The sequence below is a fragment of the Glycine soja genome, chromosome 19, assembly GCF_004193775.1.
Source record: "Glycine soja cultivar W05 chromosome 19, ASM419377v2, whole genome shotgun sequence".
In the NCBI taxonomy this organism is placed as follows: Eukaryota; Viridiplantae; Streptophyta; class Magnoliopsida; order Fabales; family Fabaceae; genus Glycine; species Glycine soja.
This window is the reverse complement of record NC_041020.1, coordinates 35,043,781-35,062,926: the sequence shown is the minus strand read 5'-3', so window position 1 is coordinate 35,062,926 and position 19,146 is coordinate 35,043,781. Positions and strand designations below refer to the sequence as shown.

The window sequence follows — 19,146 nt, the reverse complement described above, 5'->3', positions numbered from 1 at the left end:
ACTAATCGTGCTCTGATTTTAATAAATGAGTTTATTTGAATTAAAAAATAATTTTAAAATAAGCATTTTTATATTAGTATTTTTTTTAAAATGGACAATATTTGTTTTTTAAGCTAAATAGAAAATTATTTTTTAAAACTGAAATATTTTAGATTAAAAAAAAACTGTCATTTCAACAAATAATAAGTTTAAACATATGAAAACGCGATTCTCCCAGTGCAGTACGCGCATTTCCAATTCCATTCATTCCATATCTCAATTCTCAAGCAAACAAAGTCGGTGATGTTCCTCAGAGCGGAAAATGTTGTCGTTTACTCCGAAGGTGTCTCCTGCCACATTCTTCGATCAGTCCTAGATTAAAAATTCTGTCTTTCTTCTCCTGTGACCGAAACAGCAATGAGGCAGCACAAGCAGGTTTCCTCGCTTAACCGGCGACCCACCGTTCTTTATCTGCTGTGCGCCGCTGCATTCTTCTCCCTCCTCCTCTTCTATATCCAATCCTCTTTCTTCTCTGGTATTTTTATTCTCAATTAACAATAATATTCATTCAAATTCCGATCCGTGTTTCCTTAATTTACATGTTAATTCGCATTTTCAGGCACCGTCTCTTCGGATTCGCCAACAAAAGATACCGTCTCTTCAGACCGCGACTCCGAGACAATCCGCGTTTTGTCTAACGTTCAGTCCAGTGTGAAGCAATGTGTGGTAACTCTTCGATCTAGAACTTTTTTTCCCCTTCTGAATAATAGTAATGTGGTTATTTAGTGGTAGAGATCCCACATTGACTAGTGATATGACCAAATTAAAGTACATAAGTGGAGAACAACTCTTGTCTTACAAATCAAGATTAGAGTTTCAGCTTAGTAATTTGCGTAATAAAGGTTTGCATTAAATGTCAACATAGATTATTGATGTCTAACTTCAATTCTGAATTTCTTATTGGAGAACGACACCGAAAATATCTAATGAATTGTATACAAGTTTTGTCCTTTTTAACTTTTAAAAAAAAATAAAAAATAGAATCTGAGGTTGGGAATGAAAACAGGATAACAGGGGGCTTGGACTCACTGCACATATTATTGATCATTGCAAGTTAATTCTTAAATACCCTGAAGGTACCAACAGCACTTGGGTATGTCTCTTTCTGCCTTCTGAATCCTGAGTAGTCTTGAATTTGATTCAATTTCCATTAATAACCAATTGCTGATTTTTTGTTTACTTTTCAATGTTTGGATAATTGCAGTACAATGCACAGTTTAAGAAATTTGAGCCTTTGGAGTACAATTATGATTTGTGTGAGACAATCCTATTGTGGGAACAGGTGCATTGTCTTGTCATCCCTTTTGCCCCTGCTTAAGTAGTAATTTCAAGATTAGTATTTACAAGTGTTGATATGTTGAGAGGTTGCAGTATCGGAACATGACTACGGTGTTGACCAGAGAGTATCTTGATGCTCGCCCTGGTGGTTGGATGGATTATGCTCCACAAAGGATAGCGCAACTGTATGGATCTTGAAACCTTGTTTCATGTTTGGTTGTGTCAATGCTGATTTAGTTGCACTGCATGTTTTATTTTTCTTCTTGTAGGGGGGCAAAGAAGTGCACTAACAAGACTCTTTGTGAAGAGAACCTCAATGTGTTATTACCTGCAAAGCCCCCGTTTCATCCACGGCAGTTTCGAACTTGTGCTGTTGTTGGGAATTCTGGGGACCTTCTGAAGACTAGATTCGGGAAAGAAATTGATAGTCATGATGCTGTTTTTCGAGACAATGAGGCCCCTGTTAATGAGGTAAATTTTCTCAGTCATCAACTTTTTAATAAATTTTTCTTCCCATTTCTGTCATCTTGATATCCTGTCTGTTTATCCAAGCATAGATGAAACTGACCACCTGCTACTGCAAGATCCAACCATTATTTTCTTCTGATTTCTGAACAAGATGTCGTAAAGTGATATAGAGTATTAGAGCATATAGTGCATTTATCTGTGATATGATATCAAAAGAAAATTTGCATATACTTATTTTGTCTCTTTATGGATTGTGTAGAAATATGCCAAATATGTTGGTCTTAAGAGGGATTTCCGTCTTGTTGTAAGAGGTGCTGCTCGTAACATGGTCCCTATTCTAAACGGGTCTGGTAAGTAATTATATATGAAAGTATTTAAACAAAAATATCAAACTTTTATTGAAGTTTTTTGCCATCCTAGATTCCTAGTTGTATTGAGAATCTATTTGCAATCTCTATCATTCACAAGTGGATACACTATGAAATATAACTTTAATTTATACCCATCTTTCGTTATCTGTGATTTATTGATAACCCTAATTTCTGTAATTTTCTTGCAGTATCCTTGATTTGTTTTTGGTTCTTGTTAACCTTTCTAATTCTTGTTCTATGTGAATTGTACTTTTGGATTTCCTGGTTTTCATGTCCTACATCAGTGTTGTAAAATATTGTTCTTTTGTTTAAATTCTGCATCATCATACAATTTACATATATTATAAACTGTATGCAACGGTAAGGCTGCGTACAACATCCCTCCCCCATACCTTCGCATAGCGAAGAGCCTCTGGGCAATGGGGTACGAAGTTTTTTTTATAAACTGTATGCAACCTTGATGTTGTTGTATGTCCTACTATTTTTTTTTGTGAACGCATTTATTATCGAATGTTGTAAAATCACTATTATTAAGTGATTCATTCTAGCATTTAGTTTGTAGATCAAAGGTAATATTATAGCACTAGGGTTGTTTTCATCACATTATACAAGTTTAACAGTATCCATCTAGGATTGATTGGTTGAATGTCAGGTACTAGGCCTCATTGTGCTTTCCTAACAATACTATTTAAATATCCTTTCATAGATGTATCCTAACATGATTTAATATCACATCTGTAATAACTATGAAATAATTAACGAGTCAAATTACAAACAGAACATAACAGATAATGGGTTCAAACTTCAAAATTGTGAAAACAGATCACAATAGGTTGCTAGTTCTAAGAAGCTGGGTTTGAAATTTAAAATTTTGAAACAGAACATAAACAGTAATCTGGTTTGAAATCTGGACCTGAGGTCACACTGGGTTCAAAACGGCTTTGATTGATTTGCAGAAGCTGCAGTTCATGGTAGTTGTGCACTGGGTTGGAGCTGGATTCTTGACAGCTGGATCTTGGGTTGTAATGGGGTTCATGATGGGATTTGTGTTGTCTCCAGACTGCATTTTTGTTCTGTTTCTCAACTTAGGAATGGATCCTCTCATGCTGAATTTTCAAAATAACCTTGTCATGCAAAAATCGTGTCTATTTCTCTCCTCATAAATATTAAATAGGTGAGACCTTATTAAAATTCATAAACTTTATAAAAAGAGAGATAGATAAAAAAAAATTACATAACTAGTTCATAAAGATGATTTCTGTTAGAATCTGTTTTATTAGCTGTATTATTTCTGTCAGAATCTGTGTTTTATTAGTTGTATTGTTTCCTTATTTAACAGATTACAATTATAGTATATGATGGGAATATCCCTGAATCATAGGGATCTGGTTGTCTAGGTGCTATTATTATACTTCCTAAAATAGCTATCTAGCCTTGTATACATGACTTGTATTCTCAGCATAATTTAATATATTTCAATTATTCTATCCTAAATTGTGAGATGGTACCAGAGCTCTCAAATTCTGGGAGCCGCCTCTGACTTTGCAAACCAAAACCCTAGACGGCAGCCTTCATTGCTGTCAACCATCGCTTTCAGGACAGCCTTCATTGCTGTCAATCGTTTATTTTTAGAACAGCCAGCCTTCATTGCTGCTGTGATTTGCAGTGTTGTTTCTTAGTTGCCGTCGCAACAATCAAATACATACTCACTGCATTACGGTCGTTGTACTGCGGTGGACACGGCAAACCCAATTGCTGAAGTGGTGAATACTGAGTCACAGAACACTCAGGAACAGCTGCAGAACCTCAACACTGCCTGCCAATTGAATGGGAAGAATTACTTGAAATGGTCCCAGCTTGTTCGCAGAACTTTGAAAGGTAAAGGGAAAGCTAACCACTTGACTGAATATGTTCCTAAAGAAGAAGATCCCAAATTTACAAAATGGGATGAAGAGGACTCTATGATCATGGCATGGCTGTGGAACACAATGATCCCAGAAATCACTGATACTTGCATGTTTCTTAATTCTGCAAAGGAGATTTGGAATGCCATGGAGCAGACATACTCCAAAGCTAAAGATGCTGCTCAAATATATGATGTGAAGGTGAAGACTGTGGCTGCAAAACAGGGAAACCAGACCATTACAGAGTACGCCAATCAACTCAAATCACTGTGGATGGAGTTAGACCATTACAGGGTCATAAAAGCCAAGTGCTTAGATGATTCCGCAATACTCAAAGACTATATTGAGCAAGATAGAGTCTATGATTTCTTGGTGGGACTTAACTCTGATTTTGATCAAGTGAGAGTCCAGATCCTTGGAAAAGAAAAAATTCCAGGAATTAATGAAGTAGTAGCTATGGTCAGAAGTGAAGAAAGCAGAAGGGGAGTAATGCTAGAAACCCCAACCATGGAAAATTCAGCCATGGTAGTGTCCGGATCAGCCATGATGGTAGACCAGAAAAAGGGGGGAATAGCCAATATGGAGAAGAAAGGTGACGGAGTGAGGTGTACCTTCTGTAACAGGCCTTGCCACACTCGTGATAAATGTTGGAAGTTGCATGGAAAGCCACCTAGTAGAGATTGGGGAAAAAAAGGAGACAACACCAGAAAGGGAGGACAAGCACACATAGGTGCTGCAACCAATGAAGAAAATAGAGGAGGCGTGATTCAACTTAACCAGGATGAAGTAGAAAAGATGAGATCATTTCTCAACAAGTTGGATAAGTCAACAAGTAGTTGTTCTCTGGCACATTCAGGTACGTTTGGTGAGTTTCTTTTTTCTTTCGGACTTAATGCCTCAGATAAAAACTATAACCCATATTGGATACTGGATTCTGGGGCTACCGACCACATGACACCCCTACCTAAACATTTCTCTTCTTACACCCCTTGCCCTAGCAACAAGAAAATATCCACAGCAGATGGCTCTCTGATGACTGCAGCAGGTCAAGGAGAAGTTCAAATAAGCCCATCCATAACCCTTAAAAATGTCCTTCATATTCCTAAACTGTCTGTCAGTTTGATTTCCATAAAAAAACTCATAAAAGAACTATCATGTAACGCTGTTTTTTATGACAATGTTTGTATACTACAGAACAAGTACTCGGGGAGGACGATTGGACATGCTAGAGAATGGAATGGCTTGTATTATTTGGACAATCCGAATCTGCCACCAGACCTGGAAAATAGCAACTCTTTTTTCTCTAATTCAATAAAGACCAACAGGGAGAAGGTCTTCCTACATCACTGTCGTCTTGGACATCCTTCATTTAGAGTCATCAAATCGTTATTCCCTTCCCTTTTTAGCAAATTAGATGTGGAAAGTCTCCATTGTGAAGTGTGTGTTGCTAAGCCCAAGTGTGTACCTTTTCCAGTTAGTAATAATATGAGCACATTTCCCTTCTATTTAATTCATACTGATGTGTGGGGTCCCTCAACTGTCCAAAACTGTCCAAAATGTTTCTGGTGCCCGTTGGTTGCTTATCTTTTATAGATGATTGTACTCGTGACACATGGGTTTTCTTACTAAAACAAAAATTCGAAGTCCGCTCTGTGGTTCAGCGTTTTTTTTTCTCCATGGTAAAAAATAAGTTTGCTGTTAGCATTAAGAGGATTAGATCCAATAATGCCAAAGATTACTTTAATCATGGCCTTATTTCCTTTTGTCAAAAGGAAGGTATCATTCATGAGTCATCCTGTGTCAAAACACCTCAGCAAAATGGGATTGCTGAGAGGAAAAATGGACACATACTAGACCAAACTCGGGCTCTTCTTTTTCAACATGAGGTTCCTAAAAGGTTTTGGGGGGAGGCTGTTCTCACTGCATGTTATCTAATTAATAGACTACCTTCTAGTATTCTGGCCTCAAAAAGTCCTATGGAGGTTCTGTCCTCCTTTTATCCTAATGTGTCCACATCCAATCAACTTGTTCCAAGAATATTTGGGTGTGTATCTTTTCTCCATGTCCACAGTGGTAATAGAGGTAAACTTGATCCTAGAGCCTTAAAATGTGTTTTCATAGGATACTCATCCACACAAAAGGGATATAAATGCTATCATCCACCATCCCAAAAATTCTTCATGTCCAGAGATGTCACGTTTTTTAGTACAAAAGTTACTTCCACCAAGATCATCTTCAAGGGGAGACTGCAAGAAAGGAAGATGATCTCCTTATGCTCCCTGACTTAAGTTTAGGACCAGAAGTAGGGACTGAAAGTGTAACAACTGAGAAGGAACCCACTAAATCCACTCAAGATGAAGCTGATGTAAGATTTGGGAAAAAGCTGGTTTATACAAGGAAGACAAAGGCCATTCCAGAATCTGTCCATGTCCAACATTACATGAGGTAACTACCCCTGATCCTTTAATCTCCACTGAATCAACCTCTGATTTCCCAACTGTACAGGAACTCGAATCCAGTTCAGCACCACTTTATGAGGACCTAGATATTCCAATTGCCCTTAGGAAAGAGACTAGGAAATGTACCACCAAGCCACTGTACCCTCTAGCCAATTACCTATCCTTTAAAAACTTCTCACCTACCCATAAAGCCTTCCTCACAAGCCTAAACAGTACAACCACGCCTACCTGTTTATCTGAGGCATTGAGTGATAAAAAATGAAAACAAGCCATGGACATGAAAATGGAAGCATTAGAATAGTACCTGGGATTTGGTTGCTCTCCCAAATGGAAAAAAACCAGTATGGTGCAAGTGGGTATATACTATAAAATACAAGGCTGATGGATCCATTGAGAGGTACAAAGCAAGGTTAGTAGCTAAGGGATTCACTCAAACCTATGGAGTGGATTACATGGAAACATTTGCTCTAGTTGCAAAAATGAATACAGTTAGGGTGATATTATCCCTAGCTGCTAATTATGGTTGGAACTTGCAACAATTTGATGTTAAAAATGCCTTCCTCCATGGAGAAATTGAAGAGGAGATTTACATGGAATTGCCCCCTGGATACAATGTTGTTAATGGCGGTTCATGGCGGAAAGTCAAAAATCCGCCATAAAAATATGGCGGATGGCATAGCGGAAAATGGCGGATGTCATGGCGGACCAAAAAAAAAACATATATATAAACTCATTGAAATTGAAAAAAACAAAGGATTGCATTCAAATAAACTAAAAAAGTTTCATGAGTTCATACAATAATCAAGTACCAACACCAAATAAACTCATTAAAGAGTTCAAATTTCAAAATAAGAAAATGATAAAAACATAATGCAAAGTGCAAAGTGAAGGTTGAGGCTCTAATCATCTTCTCCAATCCCAACATAATCATCTTCGTTGTTATCATATGGTAATGGAGCATCTCCCTCTCCCTCTTCCCCATCAGACGCCTCAAAATTGACCATGATTTCTTCTTCTTCAGATTCAACATCAATATTCTCCTCAACATCTAGATCCTCATCATTTTCTTGGACTGCTTTTTGCTTCCTTGATGAAGATCCAACAACCATTGCCTGTTTTTTAGAAGTTTGGGCAGCAGCAACACTTGTTTTTTGCTTTTTCCGCCTAGTATACATCCTACACTCTCCATCCCCCGAAGCCTGATACACAGTTGCCCAATTTAGAGCATCATCATCTTCAAATACCAAATCATTTCGAGCATCATTATCATCATCTTGATCCATCTCTCCCACGAGCCATTCATTGCATACATCAATATCATTAACAGAAATTGGATCAATTTCATCTCTTGCATTATATCTTTGCTTCAATTGTTGGTTGTATTTGACAAACACCAAATCATGCAACCTCTTGTGCTCAAGCCTATTTCTTTTTTTTGGAATGAATCTACAATATAACAAATAAATGTTGATTTCAATCTCAAATATACTCCAAATAAAACTTGATCATCAAAATTAAATAAAATTAAAAAATATAGTTAGAGTTTTGTCACAATTACTTGCTCAAACACACTCCAATTTCTTTCACATCCTGAAGCACTGCAAGTCAAACTCAAAATTTTAATAGCTAGCTTCTGCAAATTTGGAGTTTGTGACCCAAACATTCGCCACCAATATGCTGCAATACCAATTACCAACCAAGAGCATAACTTAGAATTTTGAATTATAACACTAATACATAAAAAAAATAGTATGATAAAAGTTTCTTACTAGGAGAATGGGTTTTCCTTTGAGCCATTGCAAAGTCGGAACCAAAGTGGTCAGCACCAATCTTGTAAAGATGCAACTCGGTTAGAATTTTCTGTTGCACATCAAATTGTGGAATCAACTTCTTAATGCACTCAAACAAACCATTGGTGACCTCAAAATCAAACTCCAAGTCAGTGTTGTCATAAAAGAACTCTGGATTTAAGAAGTGGGCAGCTGCATGCAATGGCCTATGAAGCTGACAATTCCATCTTTTATCAATGATTGCAAACACATCTTTGTACTTGCTTTCATTGTTGTTGAAAGACTTGATAATTGTTTCTTTTGCCTTGTCCATTGCTTCATAAATATAGCCCATGGCTGGTTTCCTTTCACCATCCACAAGACGAAGCACTTTCACAAGTGGAGCCATGACTTTAAGAGTGTAAACCACACTATTCCAAAAAGAAGGCATGAGCACTACCTTTGCAGCTTCTTTTCCCTTAGGCTCCTTAGATAGCTTGTTCAAGGTCCATTCATTAGAAGTAAACATCTTTCTAATATTGGCTTTCTCTTTGTGAAGCCTTTCCAAGGTTAGATAAGAAGTAACAAATCTAGTAATAGCATGTCTCACCAATTCCCTCTTGTTTGTAAAATTTCTCAACAGACTTAAGGTACTAGAATGGGCATAGATAAACCCAACTAGATTAATTTCCCTTCTAATTGTCTTCCTTATCAAGGGAAGCTTCCCAATATCTTCAAGCATCAAATCAATACAATGAGCTGCACAAGGAGTCCAATAAATATGTTTCCTTTTCTCCTCCAACAACTTACCCGCTAAAACATAGTTGCTCCCATTATCGGTTACAACTTGAACAACATTGTCTTCTCCAACTTCCTCCACAATGGCATCAAGCAACTCAAAAAGCTTTTCACCTATCTTTACAAAATCAGAGCCATCAACAAACTTCAAAAACATGGTACCAGCTTGAGAGTTAATAAAAAAATTAATGATGCATCTTTGTTTCCGATCAGTCCATGCATCGGACATAATAGTACAACCATACTTGACTCATTGCTCCCTATGGCCTTTCATCAAATTTTCAGTATATTCAACTTCCTTCTTCAAGAGTGGAACTCTGATGTCATGATAGCTAGGAATGGGCAAATGTGGCCCATATTGATCAATGGCTGCAACCATGTTTTCAAAGCTTTTCAATTTAATGAGGTTGAACGACAAACCTGCTTGGTACCAAAAGCGAGCAATATGTTGATGCACCTTCAATACTTCATTCTTATCCATTGACTCTCTTATGTTCATTTGCCTCAGCATCTCCATTTTTCTCCGATTGATTGCATTTTCTGGATTCTTACAAAATTTGTCCATTGGTCCTTTTTTAGTCCCACACTTTGTCTTTGCACTTGCAGCAGCATTACAAGAGTCCGCAAACTCATCTTCTTCACTTCCATCACATCCAATTGGTTCACCAAATTCAAAATCTCTTATATTTGTCATATTACCACTGCCAGAAGTACTGTAAGTGGTCCCACTTTTTTTGGTAGCCATATATTCCTTCAACTCTTCGACTACATTTGGGGGAGTTTTCTTGCAAGCTGCAACGTTGCCCGACTTCCCAATCAGGTGTTGTTTGGCTCGGGTTATTCCTCCCTTTGTGATTTTTCCACAGAAATTACAAACAATGGTGTTTGTATCTCCTTCCACTAGTGAATGGCAATATTTCCAGCCTGGGTCTGCCTTATTTTTCCTTGTTGCACTTGCAGTAGCAGCATCGGATGATGGTTCAGCCATTTAAAAGAGGACTGAACAGAAAAAAAAAATTGTGGTGTCAAATACGAAAAAAAAAAATGGGACTGTTAAAAGTAAAAAGGGGTGTCAAATAGCAAAAGGAAAAAAAAGCTGCAGACAGAAAAAAGGGGTGTCAAACAGCAAAAATAAAATTAAAAAAACCTACGTCTTCTTCTTCGCGACAAAGCTTCATCTTCTTCGCGAGAACTTCTCAAAGCAAAGCTTCATCTTCTTCGCGAGAACTTCTCAAAGCTGCAGGCTGCCGTTCATGACAGGTGCGTCGCTGCCAGAGCTTGTCACCACCGTTCGTGCCGGTGCGTCGCTGCCGGAGGTCGTCGCGGCTACGTGCGCGTGCGGACTGCGGGTGTCGCGGCTGCATGCGCGTGCGGGGTGCGGGAGGGACGCGGCTGGGTGCAGGGGAGGCTCGCGGTTGGGTTCTCTCTTAGATGGAAGGCTGTTCTGAATCACAGAGCTGCGTGGGAGGGTCTTTTAGTTGAATGAATAACCGGGTAGGGTTAGGTCAAGTCAGCCCAACTCCTACCGCGAACAAAAAGCAAAAAAAAAATCGCCATTTCCGCCACCCCGCCATAACCGCCACGACCGCCATGGCTATGGCGGCCGCCATGGCGTCGCCATCCCAAACCCGCCACGCCACCACTATTCGGTGGCGTTTTTTCGAAAATCCGCCACGAAAATCCGCCATGGCCGCCATTTAACAACACTGCCTGGATATGGTGAAAAAGCAGTTGCCAACACTGTTTGCAAGCTAAAAAAGGCATTGTATGGGCTGAAACAATCACCACGAGCCTGGTTTGGAAGGTTTACTAAAGTTATGATAGGTCTGGGCTTTAAACAAAGCCAAGGAGACCACACTCTGTTCATTAAACACTCTAAGTCAAAGGGAGTAACAGTGTTACTGGTTTGTGTGAATGATATTATAGTGACAGGTGATGATGAGGAGGAGCAACAACTGTTAGGCCAACATCTAGCCAAGGAATTTGAAATTAAGACCTTGGGAAAATTGAAGTATTTTTTGGGAATTGAAGTGGCCCATTCTAAAATGGAATATTTATATCTCAACAGAAATACATCACTGATTTGTTGAAAGAGACTGGTAGGACAGCATGCAAGCCTGCAAGTACACCAATTGATCCAAACCTGAAATTGGGAAACGCAGAAGAAGATACTGCAGTTGACAAGGAAATGTATCAAAGGCTAGTTGGTAGGCTGATATATTTATCTCGCACTAGACCTGATGTTGCATTCACTGTGAGTCTAGTCAGCCAGTTCATGCACCAACCAAAGGAGGTTCACTTACAAGCTGCACTAAGAATTGTGCAATACTTGAAAGGGACCCCAGGCAGGGGAATTTTGTTCGAATGAAATGGGAATGTAAGTCTTGAAGCATATACAGATGCAGACTATGCAGGGTCAATTGTGGATAGGTGGTCAACTACGGGATATTGCACTTTCCTTGGAGGGAATCTTGTGACTTGGAAGAGTAAAAAACAAAGTGTGGTAGCCAGATCCAGTGCTGAAGCAGAGTTCAGGGCAATGGCACAAGGGATATGTGAACTAATGTGGCTGAAGATCATCTTGGAAGACTTAAGAATAAAATCGGATGAACCAATGAGACTTTATTATTAGCATAGCTCACAATCCAGTGCAGCATGATAGAACCAAACATATTGAGGTTGACAAGCATTTTATCAAAGAAAAATTAGACAGTGGTCTGATCTGCACTCCATATGTCTCCTCACAAGACAACCTTGCAGATATTCTAACGAAGGGGCTGAACAGCAATAACTTTGAGAGGATTGTTTCCAAGCTGGGAATGGAAAATACCTATTCACCAGCTTGAGGGGGAGTGTTAGAATCTGTTTTATTAGCTGTATTATTTCTGTCAGAATCTGTGTTTTATTAGTTGTATTGTTTCCTTATTTAGCAGATTACAATTATAGTATATGATGGGAATATCCCTGAATCATAGGGATCTGGTTGTCTAGGTGCTATTATTATACTTCCTAAAATAGCTTTCTAGCCTTGTATATATGACTTGTATTCTCAGCATAATTTAATATATATCAATTATTCTACCCTAAATTGTGAGAATTTCATTTAACATTGTTCAGGTCAGTGGAATTCAAATTCAGATCTAAACTAATCAGCTGTTTGTCTTGCCTAAGCTTGAACAACCCACGTGATTCAGGTCTTGGTCCATTTAGCTCACATTATTTGCAAAATACTGGAGATAAAAAGTAGTGTCTCAGGCCTACAACTCAGTATTTTTTGTCTCTCTTGCTACCCAAAAAAAAAACATGTTATCATTCTAGACATAGTTATTGAAGTCAAAGAAGTTGATGCTAACCCTTGATTAGGATGGCAGGTGGCACGTTACAAATGATCCTGTTATATCAATTGCAAAAAAAAAAAAAGTGGCCTGTCGCAAGGTGCTCCCACCTAATGGTGTCTAGAAGAGTTAGATGTACACAGCCTTATCCCTGCAAACAGAGGCTTTTTCCTAGATTTGAACCTGTGACCTTCAAGTCACAAGGCAGCAACCTTAGTGCAGTGCCAAAACTTGCTCTCATTTGCAAAAGAATACAACAACAACAACAACAATTGGTGTTGATGCTATTTAATTTAACCAATAATTCAGTGTAGCTGAACACAATTAACCCTATCTACTTAAATTCATATTTCAGAATTTAGATTTTTCAGACATACATATTATTTCTTGCTCTCCTAGATTGACCAAATTGGTTTTGGAAGACTGGCCTATAAACCCTAAAAGATATAAAATTTTAAAATGATATATTAAGTTATTAACAAGTAAAAAGTAATTAGCAATATGTTAGCAAATAGAATAAAATAATTACAGAAATTGCTATTGTGATGAACTTGCTATATTTTAGATTCCAGTAACTGTGTTGACAAATATATTAGTATATTATCTGGGCATCTGGCATCTAAGCGTAGATTTGTGGGGATCAACTAGTTGGTAGTTGCTCAAAACCTGGGAAGTAGAAATCTAGAAGTTCACTAGATATTATGAGATTTTAATCCTATTTTTTTACCTTTATCCTACTTCATGATATGAATAGAATGAGAGGATAAAATTTTGTTCTTTTGCAGACAATGAGGTACTCATAATCAAAAGTGTGACTCATAGAGAGATCAATGCAGTTATAAAGGTAAGAATCTGTTCTTTGATAACTATTTTATTGACTGTTTTTCGGTATATGAGCTCAATACAGATGGGAGCAACTGGATACATAGTTACTTTTGAACTACCTTTTATGACAGACTATACCCAATCCAGTATATCTCTTCCAAGGAATTGTACTACGCCGTGGTGCCAAAGGAACAGGAATGAAATCTATTGAGTTAGCACTCTCCATGTGTGATATTATTGATATATATGGCTTCACTGTTGATCCAGGATACACTGAATGGTGGGTTTCTCTGTTTTGATATTGATTATTTATTATATTCTTGGTTCTTCCTTCGTTGATACTCCAAATCTTCATTTTTAAATTATCTGTTTATTTATTTTGTACATGGGAGGTTGTGATACTACCGCCTTCAAACATTTTATCTTCCTTTTTATCATTTTTTTCTTACAGGACAAGATACTTCTCTCAGCCTAGGAAGGGACACAATCCACTTCAAGGAAGAGCATACTACCAACTCCTAGAATGCCTTGGGGTATTTTTATTAATTATTATAAATTTCCACATAAAATGTATTTAGTGTGTATTTAATAATGTTTATGGCTTTGGGTTTTATTGTCAGGTAATTAGGATTCACTCTCCCATGAGGTCTAAGAGGATGAAAGACTGGTCAGATATACCTAGTCGAGAAATGATAAGTGAAGCACATGCAGCAGCATTGCGCTTGAAAAGGAGTCAAGCTGGTCAGGGTGGTGATTTAGGTCAGTTTGGCAATTGTAAGGTGTGGGGGAATGTTGATCCTGACAAAAGTGGACCTGTCTCGGGATCACCAGACATGAGTGATGTCAGGAGATATTCAAGTTATAGTAAATGGGAAGTCATGCCTTTTGAGAGTTTGAGGAAAGAAGCACAGGATCATTATAACCAGATGCAAGGGGTCTCTGTATATAAAATGGATGGCAATAAGTTGGATGATCTAGTCTGTGTGAGACATTCCTTAAAATCCGAGGTGTAAATGGTGTCTTTGCTTTCTATTGTTATTCTCTTATCACACCCTACAGTCTTCTAAATGGAATCTGGGATGAAGTTACTTTTCGAGGTTTTCATGGCTCCTCATCTGTCATTCTGTCTCATCACTTATTGCAGCTACAGAGCACAACACGAATCTCAACTCCAAGGAAACTGAGGAAGTCAATATGCATAATTTCATCAATCCAGATGATTCATATTTTAAGGCGATTCATGGTAAGGGGTCTAGAAATCTTAATACAGGAATTCTGATCAGAGATTTGCTGTACCATTTTTTTCAGGTTTGTTATGGACAGTGCTTAGTCCATAGTTCGATATATATCTGTCTTTTATATTATGTATTAATTAGCCGAAGAAGTATCTGCAGAATGTGATAGCTGTTTTGTGAAGTATTTTCACATGATTTTCAATGGTATTTATTTAGTCACTAAGCTTTTTCTCCTTTATTCATGTTTTTTCTATTTTGTTCCTCTTGCTATTGCCTCCTCCTATCTGGGTTTCTTCAACTTGTTGCTTGACTTATTTTGCCGAATTTATCATTTCACTTGTTTACTCTAATGTTACTTATTGTTCTTGTTCTAAACATGTTAAAGTGGAACTTACATAATTTTTAAAAGATATTTTTAGTGTATTTTTGTAGATAACTTGAATCAAAGTAATTTGGAAGGACTTGGTTTTGGGGAAGAATAATGTCACTATGTAACCGTGTTTACTTACAATTGTTTCTATGAGTTTAAGTAGTTCTATTAAAAGGTTTCTATTTATCTGACTACACTGTCAAATGTAAAGTTTTGTAGATAAATAGTACAGTAGAGGCTCTAGATGCATTTCTTTCTTAGTACATTAACAACCTAGATAGCGGTTCGAAAACATGAATACACGAAACCAAAGTGTTCCACAACTGTCAACCTGTTTATCAATTAATTGTTTCACTACCATATGAACAATGTGGTTGCCATAGTCAATTTCCATTTTTTTGTAAAACAAAAAACAATCGTAGGAAAATGATTGCCTCATTTAAGTTATCCATCAACAAACTCAATTATGATATTCTATTTCGTTTTCTCCACCCTTGGAAAAATGATCCTACACATTAGCTTATCAATTTTACTGCTTGCAATCGAAATGGAAAGCCTAACTAGAAGAAAGGAAACAAAATTGTACTAGCCTACTAGGACATATCTATTCAATTTTAATCAACTTTAATTTGATCAAACACATACTAAACAGTAAACAATATAAGATAACCAAAGGAAAGCGTAAAAACTATCTCCGTCAGGTAGATTCACTAAGGATAAAACTCTTCTAGCAATTATTCTGTTCATTCACAAGTCTTAAAATTACAATCTTAAATAAAATCACTTTCCTTATCACTCTAGTCAAAGTAAAACCTGCTATTATACATGTTCTCTCCGGAAGAAAAATCAAGGTGGATATTATTACAATGATATAAAAAAGTCCCAAGAGCTACATAAATATCTCGAGTAGATGGAACCCGCTATAGCAGGACGATTCCCCGACACAAAAAGACAACCTTATCCAAAACCTCAAATATCTCACTTATTCAAACTCGATTATATCTTAAACTTTATTCCCTTTATTCTATTATAATTGTCATGTAAAAAAAACTCTTAAAATAATAATTATTTTAATTTTTTAATATAACATTGATTATTTTTTTTATTTATATCCCTTACCATATTAATTATATAGGCTATAAAAATAAAACAAAAAAATTACTAATGATAAGATGAGTTTTATAAAATTGTTATTCTCTATTGAATCAAATCAGATGGAGTATCACACTTCACTCTATTCTATAAATTGGAATCACTGCTCCTCATAACCTCAAAAGAGTTCACCAAACCAACACCTTTCAAAATGCAAACATCCTTAACCTTTGCTGCCCCCAACGTTGTGCCTTTGGCACAAACAAAGAGTTTCTCCCATGTTGCCATCTTCCCTACCAATTTGAAAGCCCCACGCTCTTCACCTCGTTACTCTCCGATCAGGGTTGCAATCGTGGAGCCTGACACTTCAACTGTGGACTACAACTCTGCGTTCTCGTAAGCCTTCTCTATTTCCTTCGTCATAACTTTCACTTGGCAAAAATATCATTTTAGTCCACTACGTTTCATATGTTGCTACTGAGATTCAATGACATTGTTGGTGTTGTGTTTGTTTTCAGAGTGTTTCCAGCGGAAGCATGCGAAACTGTTGGAGGGGAAGCCTGCATGGCAGAAATGTACCCTGAAGTGAAGCTACAGCCAGAAGCTAAGACACCACGAGTTGTTACAGAGAACGTTGAGAGAGAGTATCTTGAATACGATGATCCTAAAACGTAAGATCTATCATAAACCAAGCATACCCTTCTAAAAATACAAAATCAATTGATATACTTTTATTCCCAAAACAAAATGATAAACTTTTACTATAGAGATTTTTAAAGTGCCAACTGAATAGAAATCATGTTAGTCATTTTTTTTATTATAATTATTATAAAAATCTCTAAATTTACCAAAAATGACATGGTGTGATTTATATACCTGATCTGGTGTAATGGAATAAGTCTTTATTATTATAAAAATTAACAAACTTATTTTAGACGATTTAATAATTTATGACTGAATTGCAGTATAAATATTTACTGATGATTTTTAGTTATATTCCACCAGTCAAATTAATCAAAAAGGTGAGGACCAGTTTAACTGGTAAAATGAATGTTTAGACATCTTAAAAGTAATTTTTATCATTTAGCTATAAACCTGCTAAGATTGATTTCACTATATACTCAATTTATTGACTTCACTGCTATATATGAATTTGGAATTATGGGTTGTGTTTTCCAGGGTATTTAGAGGAGAGGCTTGTGATGATCTTGGAGGAACTTTTTGTGAGACCGAGTATCAGAAGGGTGTCTACTAGAGAAAAAAGAAAACCCTTTTTATTGCCATGGCTACTGCGTTTTTAATGTCTACCAGTAATGATTGTAGTGGTGAATGTACATAGGTATAGGCTATGGATCTCAGTTTATATTGAGTTTCATTTTCGCTATAAACTTTACAATAATTATATACTAAATTTGGTAGCTCCGTCCTCTCTTCTTGACTAATTTGAAAATAAATAAAATACAATTAATAAAAGGAGTACTTCACGTATTTGGGGCATCATTTTGGTTCTCTAAATAATTAATTAACATTTTTTTTTCTAATATTAGTTTGCCTAAGATACAAATACAATATATTTTATTCTTAAGAAAAAAAAAAGTCTCTAAAATTAACTAAAATAGTAATGTAATTTACCATAAAAGAAATGATGAATCATTCTGTTCATCAAGGGAAGTAAAAGAAAACTTTTCTGTAATTTCATTTCATCACATATGAACAAACTACAATGAACTAGAAAGTCATAATCTATATCATAAAGCTAAACCAGAAAGGATATGGGTACGTGCCAAACCAGTTAGAATTAACTAAAATATGATTAAATATGTGGAACTTGAAAGAGGTTGGAAAAACAGCTTTTGGGACAATCAATTTCATTTTTATAAATAGTTGAATATCATCTGCCGAATTAAATTAAGATGGTGCCAAAACAAAGTACATTACTGCAGCAGCAATAATAGCAAATCTAATTTGGTACTGTTCTTCATATAAAAAAATAATTAAAAAATTACTGTTCATGTTCAAATATCTGGCATCAAGTGGATAGGCTTAGCACTACATAAGAGCCACTCCTCCACTGAAGTTCTAAGAAAATATAAGCCTTATCCATTCACAAGCTCAAATAGTAATTTCAACGTCAAGCACTCAAGGATAAATTTCCTTGGACCGATTGTTGACAAATGACTACGGGAGTTATTGGTTCCACTCCCATTTTTATTGTCCTGGAATCATAATTTCCTTATATAATCGTGTACAAAATTTACAATGAAAGTTTCTATTGTAGTGTAGGAGATGCGAATATTTTCGTTTTAGATTTTGCACACGCTTAATTGATACATAATTTTTTTTTATTTTAATCTAAGTTAATGGTAACATAAATTATTATTTTTTATTGTAATAAAATTAATATGATGAATTAATTTAATTATTATTAATAAAGGTAATTCTTATAATAATTAATTTGATTACCAACTTGTATCTAATTAATTTAATTTTAGTTAAAAAAGATATTGAATACTATTAAAAATGATAAATTATATCACAATTAATTTGATTATTTTTTGTTGAGGTATACAATAGTATCATATTTTCGTTAAATATTTTTAAAACCTCAAAAGATAAATAATAGAAATACAATTTCGTAATGTATCTCAACGAAAATCATAATAAAATTGTATTTTCAATTTGTATTTAACACGAGTGAGAAGAAGGGGAGTACGGTTAAGAGGAAAGGGAGAAGAGGGAAGGGTGAGGTGTTTGAACAAATGGGCAAAATGATCTTTTCTTGAGGGTTTTAAAGGTTTCTAGGGACCTATAACAATTTTAATAGGGACTAATATCAATTCTCAATAATTACATTATAGTGTCCTTATTAGGCATTAGGGGAAGAGAGACACTTTGTGCCTCTCTAAATTTTTTAAATAATAAAAAATAATAGAAGTTAAATATAATTAATAAAAAAATAATAAAATAAAAAAAGTAATAGTATAAAAGTAGTGAAAAGTTAATGTAAATTATTTAAAATTTAAGAAATAATTTAAAGGTAAAATTGTCTAATGAAATGTGTACACTAAATGGGATAATTTCCATTATTAATAGTTATAGATAAATGGGTTTGCATTTTTCAAAAACAATTGAGACCAAGGACTAAACAAATTAATAAGTCAAATTTGAATAAATCTTGTACTTCTTCTAAATTCATATATAAG

General features: G+C 35.9%; 3 protein-coding genes across 3 annotated transcripts; 2 read left to right on the top strand and 1 right to left on the bottom strand.

The window, feature by feature from the left end:
* Positions 1-206: 206 nt before the first annotated feature.
* Positions 207-14,719, top strand: LOC114399381 (sialyltransferase-like protein 1). Its single transcript, XM_028361570.1, has 11 exons — positions 207-514; positions 599-705; positions 1,046-1,132; positions 1,244-1,321; positions 1,411-1,502; positions 1,587-1,788; positions 2,045-2,135; positions 13,207-13,265; positions 13,378-13,526; positions 13,698-13,779; positions 13,867-14,719. Exons 1-11 carry the CDS (start codon positions 397-399, stop codon positions 14,257-14,259), a joined length of 1,458 nt encoding a protein of 485 aa, XP_028217371.1. The 5' UTR covers positions 207-396; the 3' UTR covers positions 14,260-14,719.
* Positions 7,370-8,834, bottom strand: LOC114399382. Its single transcript, XM_028361571.1, has 3 exons — positions 8,289-8,834; positions 8,078-8,196; positions 7,370-7,965 (listed from the first exon to the last, which is right to left on the bottom strand). Exons 1-3 carry the CDS (start codon positions 8,815-8,817, stop codon positions 7,942-7,944), a joined length of 672 nt encoding a protein of 223 aa, XP_028217372.1. The 5' UTR covers positions 8,818-8,834; the 3' UTR covers positions 7,370-7,941.
* A 1,397-nt stretch (positions 14,720-16,116) lies between the features above and the next one.
* LOC114399383 (light-regulated protein, chloroplastic-like) lies at positions 16,117-17,416 on the top strand. The gene is made up of 3 exons (XM_028361572.1): positions 16,117-16,339; positions 16,462-16,614; positions 17,123-17,416. The coding sequence occupies exons 1-3, from the start codon at positions 16,155-16,157 to the stop codon at positions 17,196-17,198; spliced, it is 414 nt and encodes a 137-aa protein (XP_028217373.1). The 5' UTR covers positions 16,117-16,154; the 3' UTR covers positions 17,199-17,416.
* Positions 17,417-19,146: the final 1,730 nt, after the last annotated feature.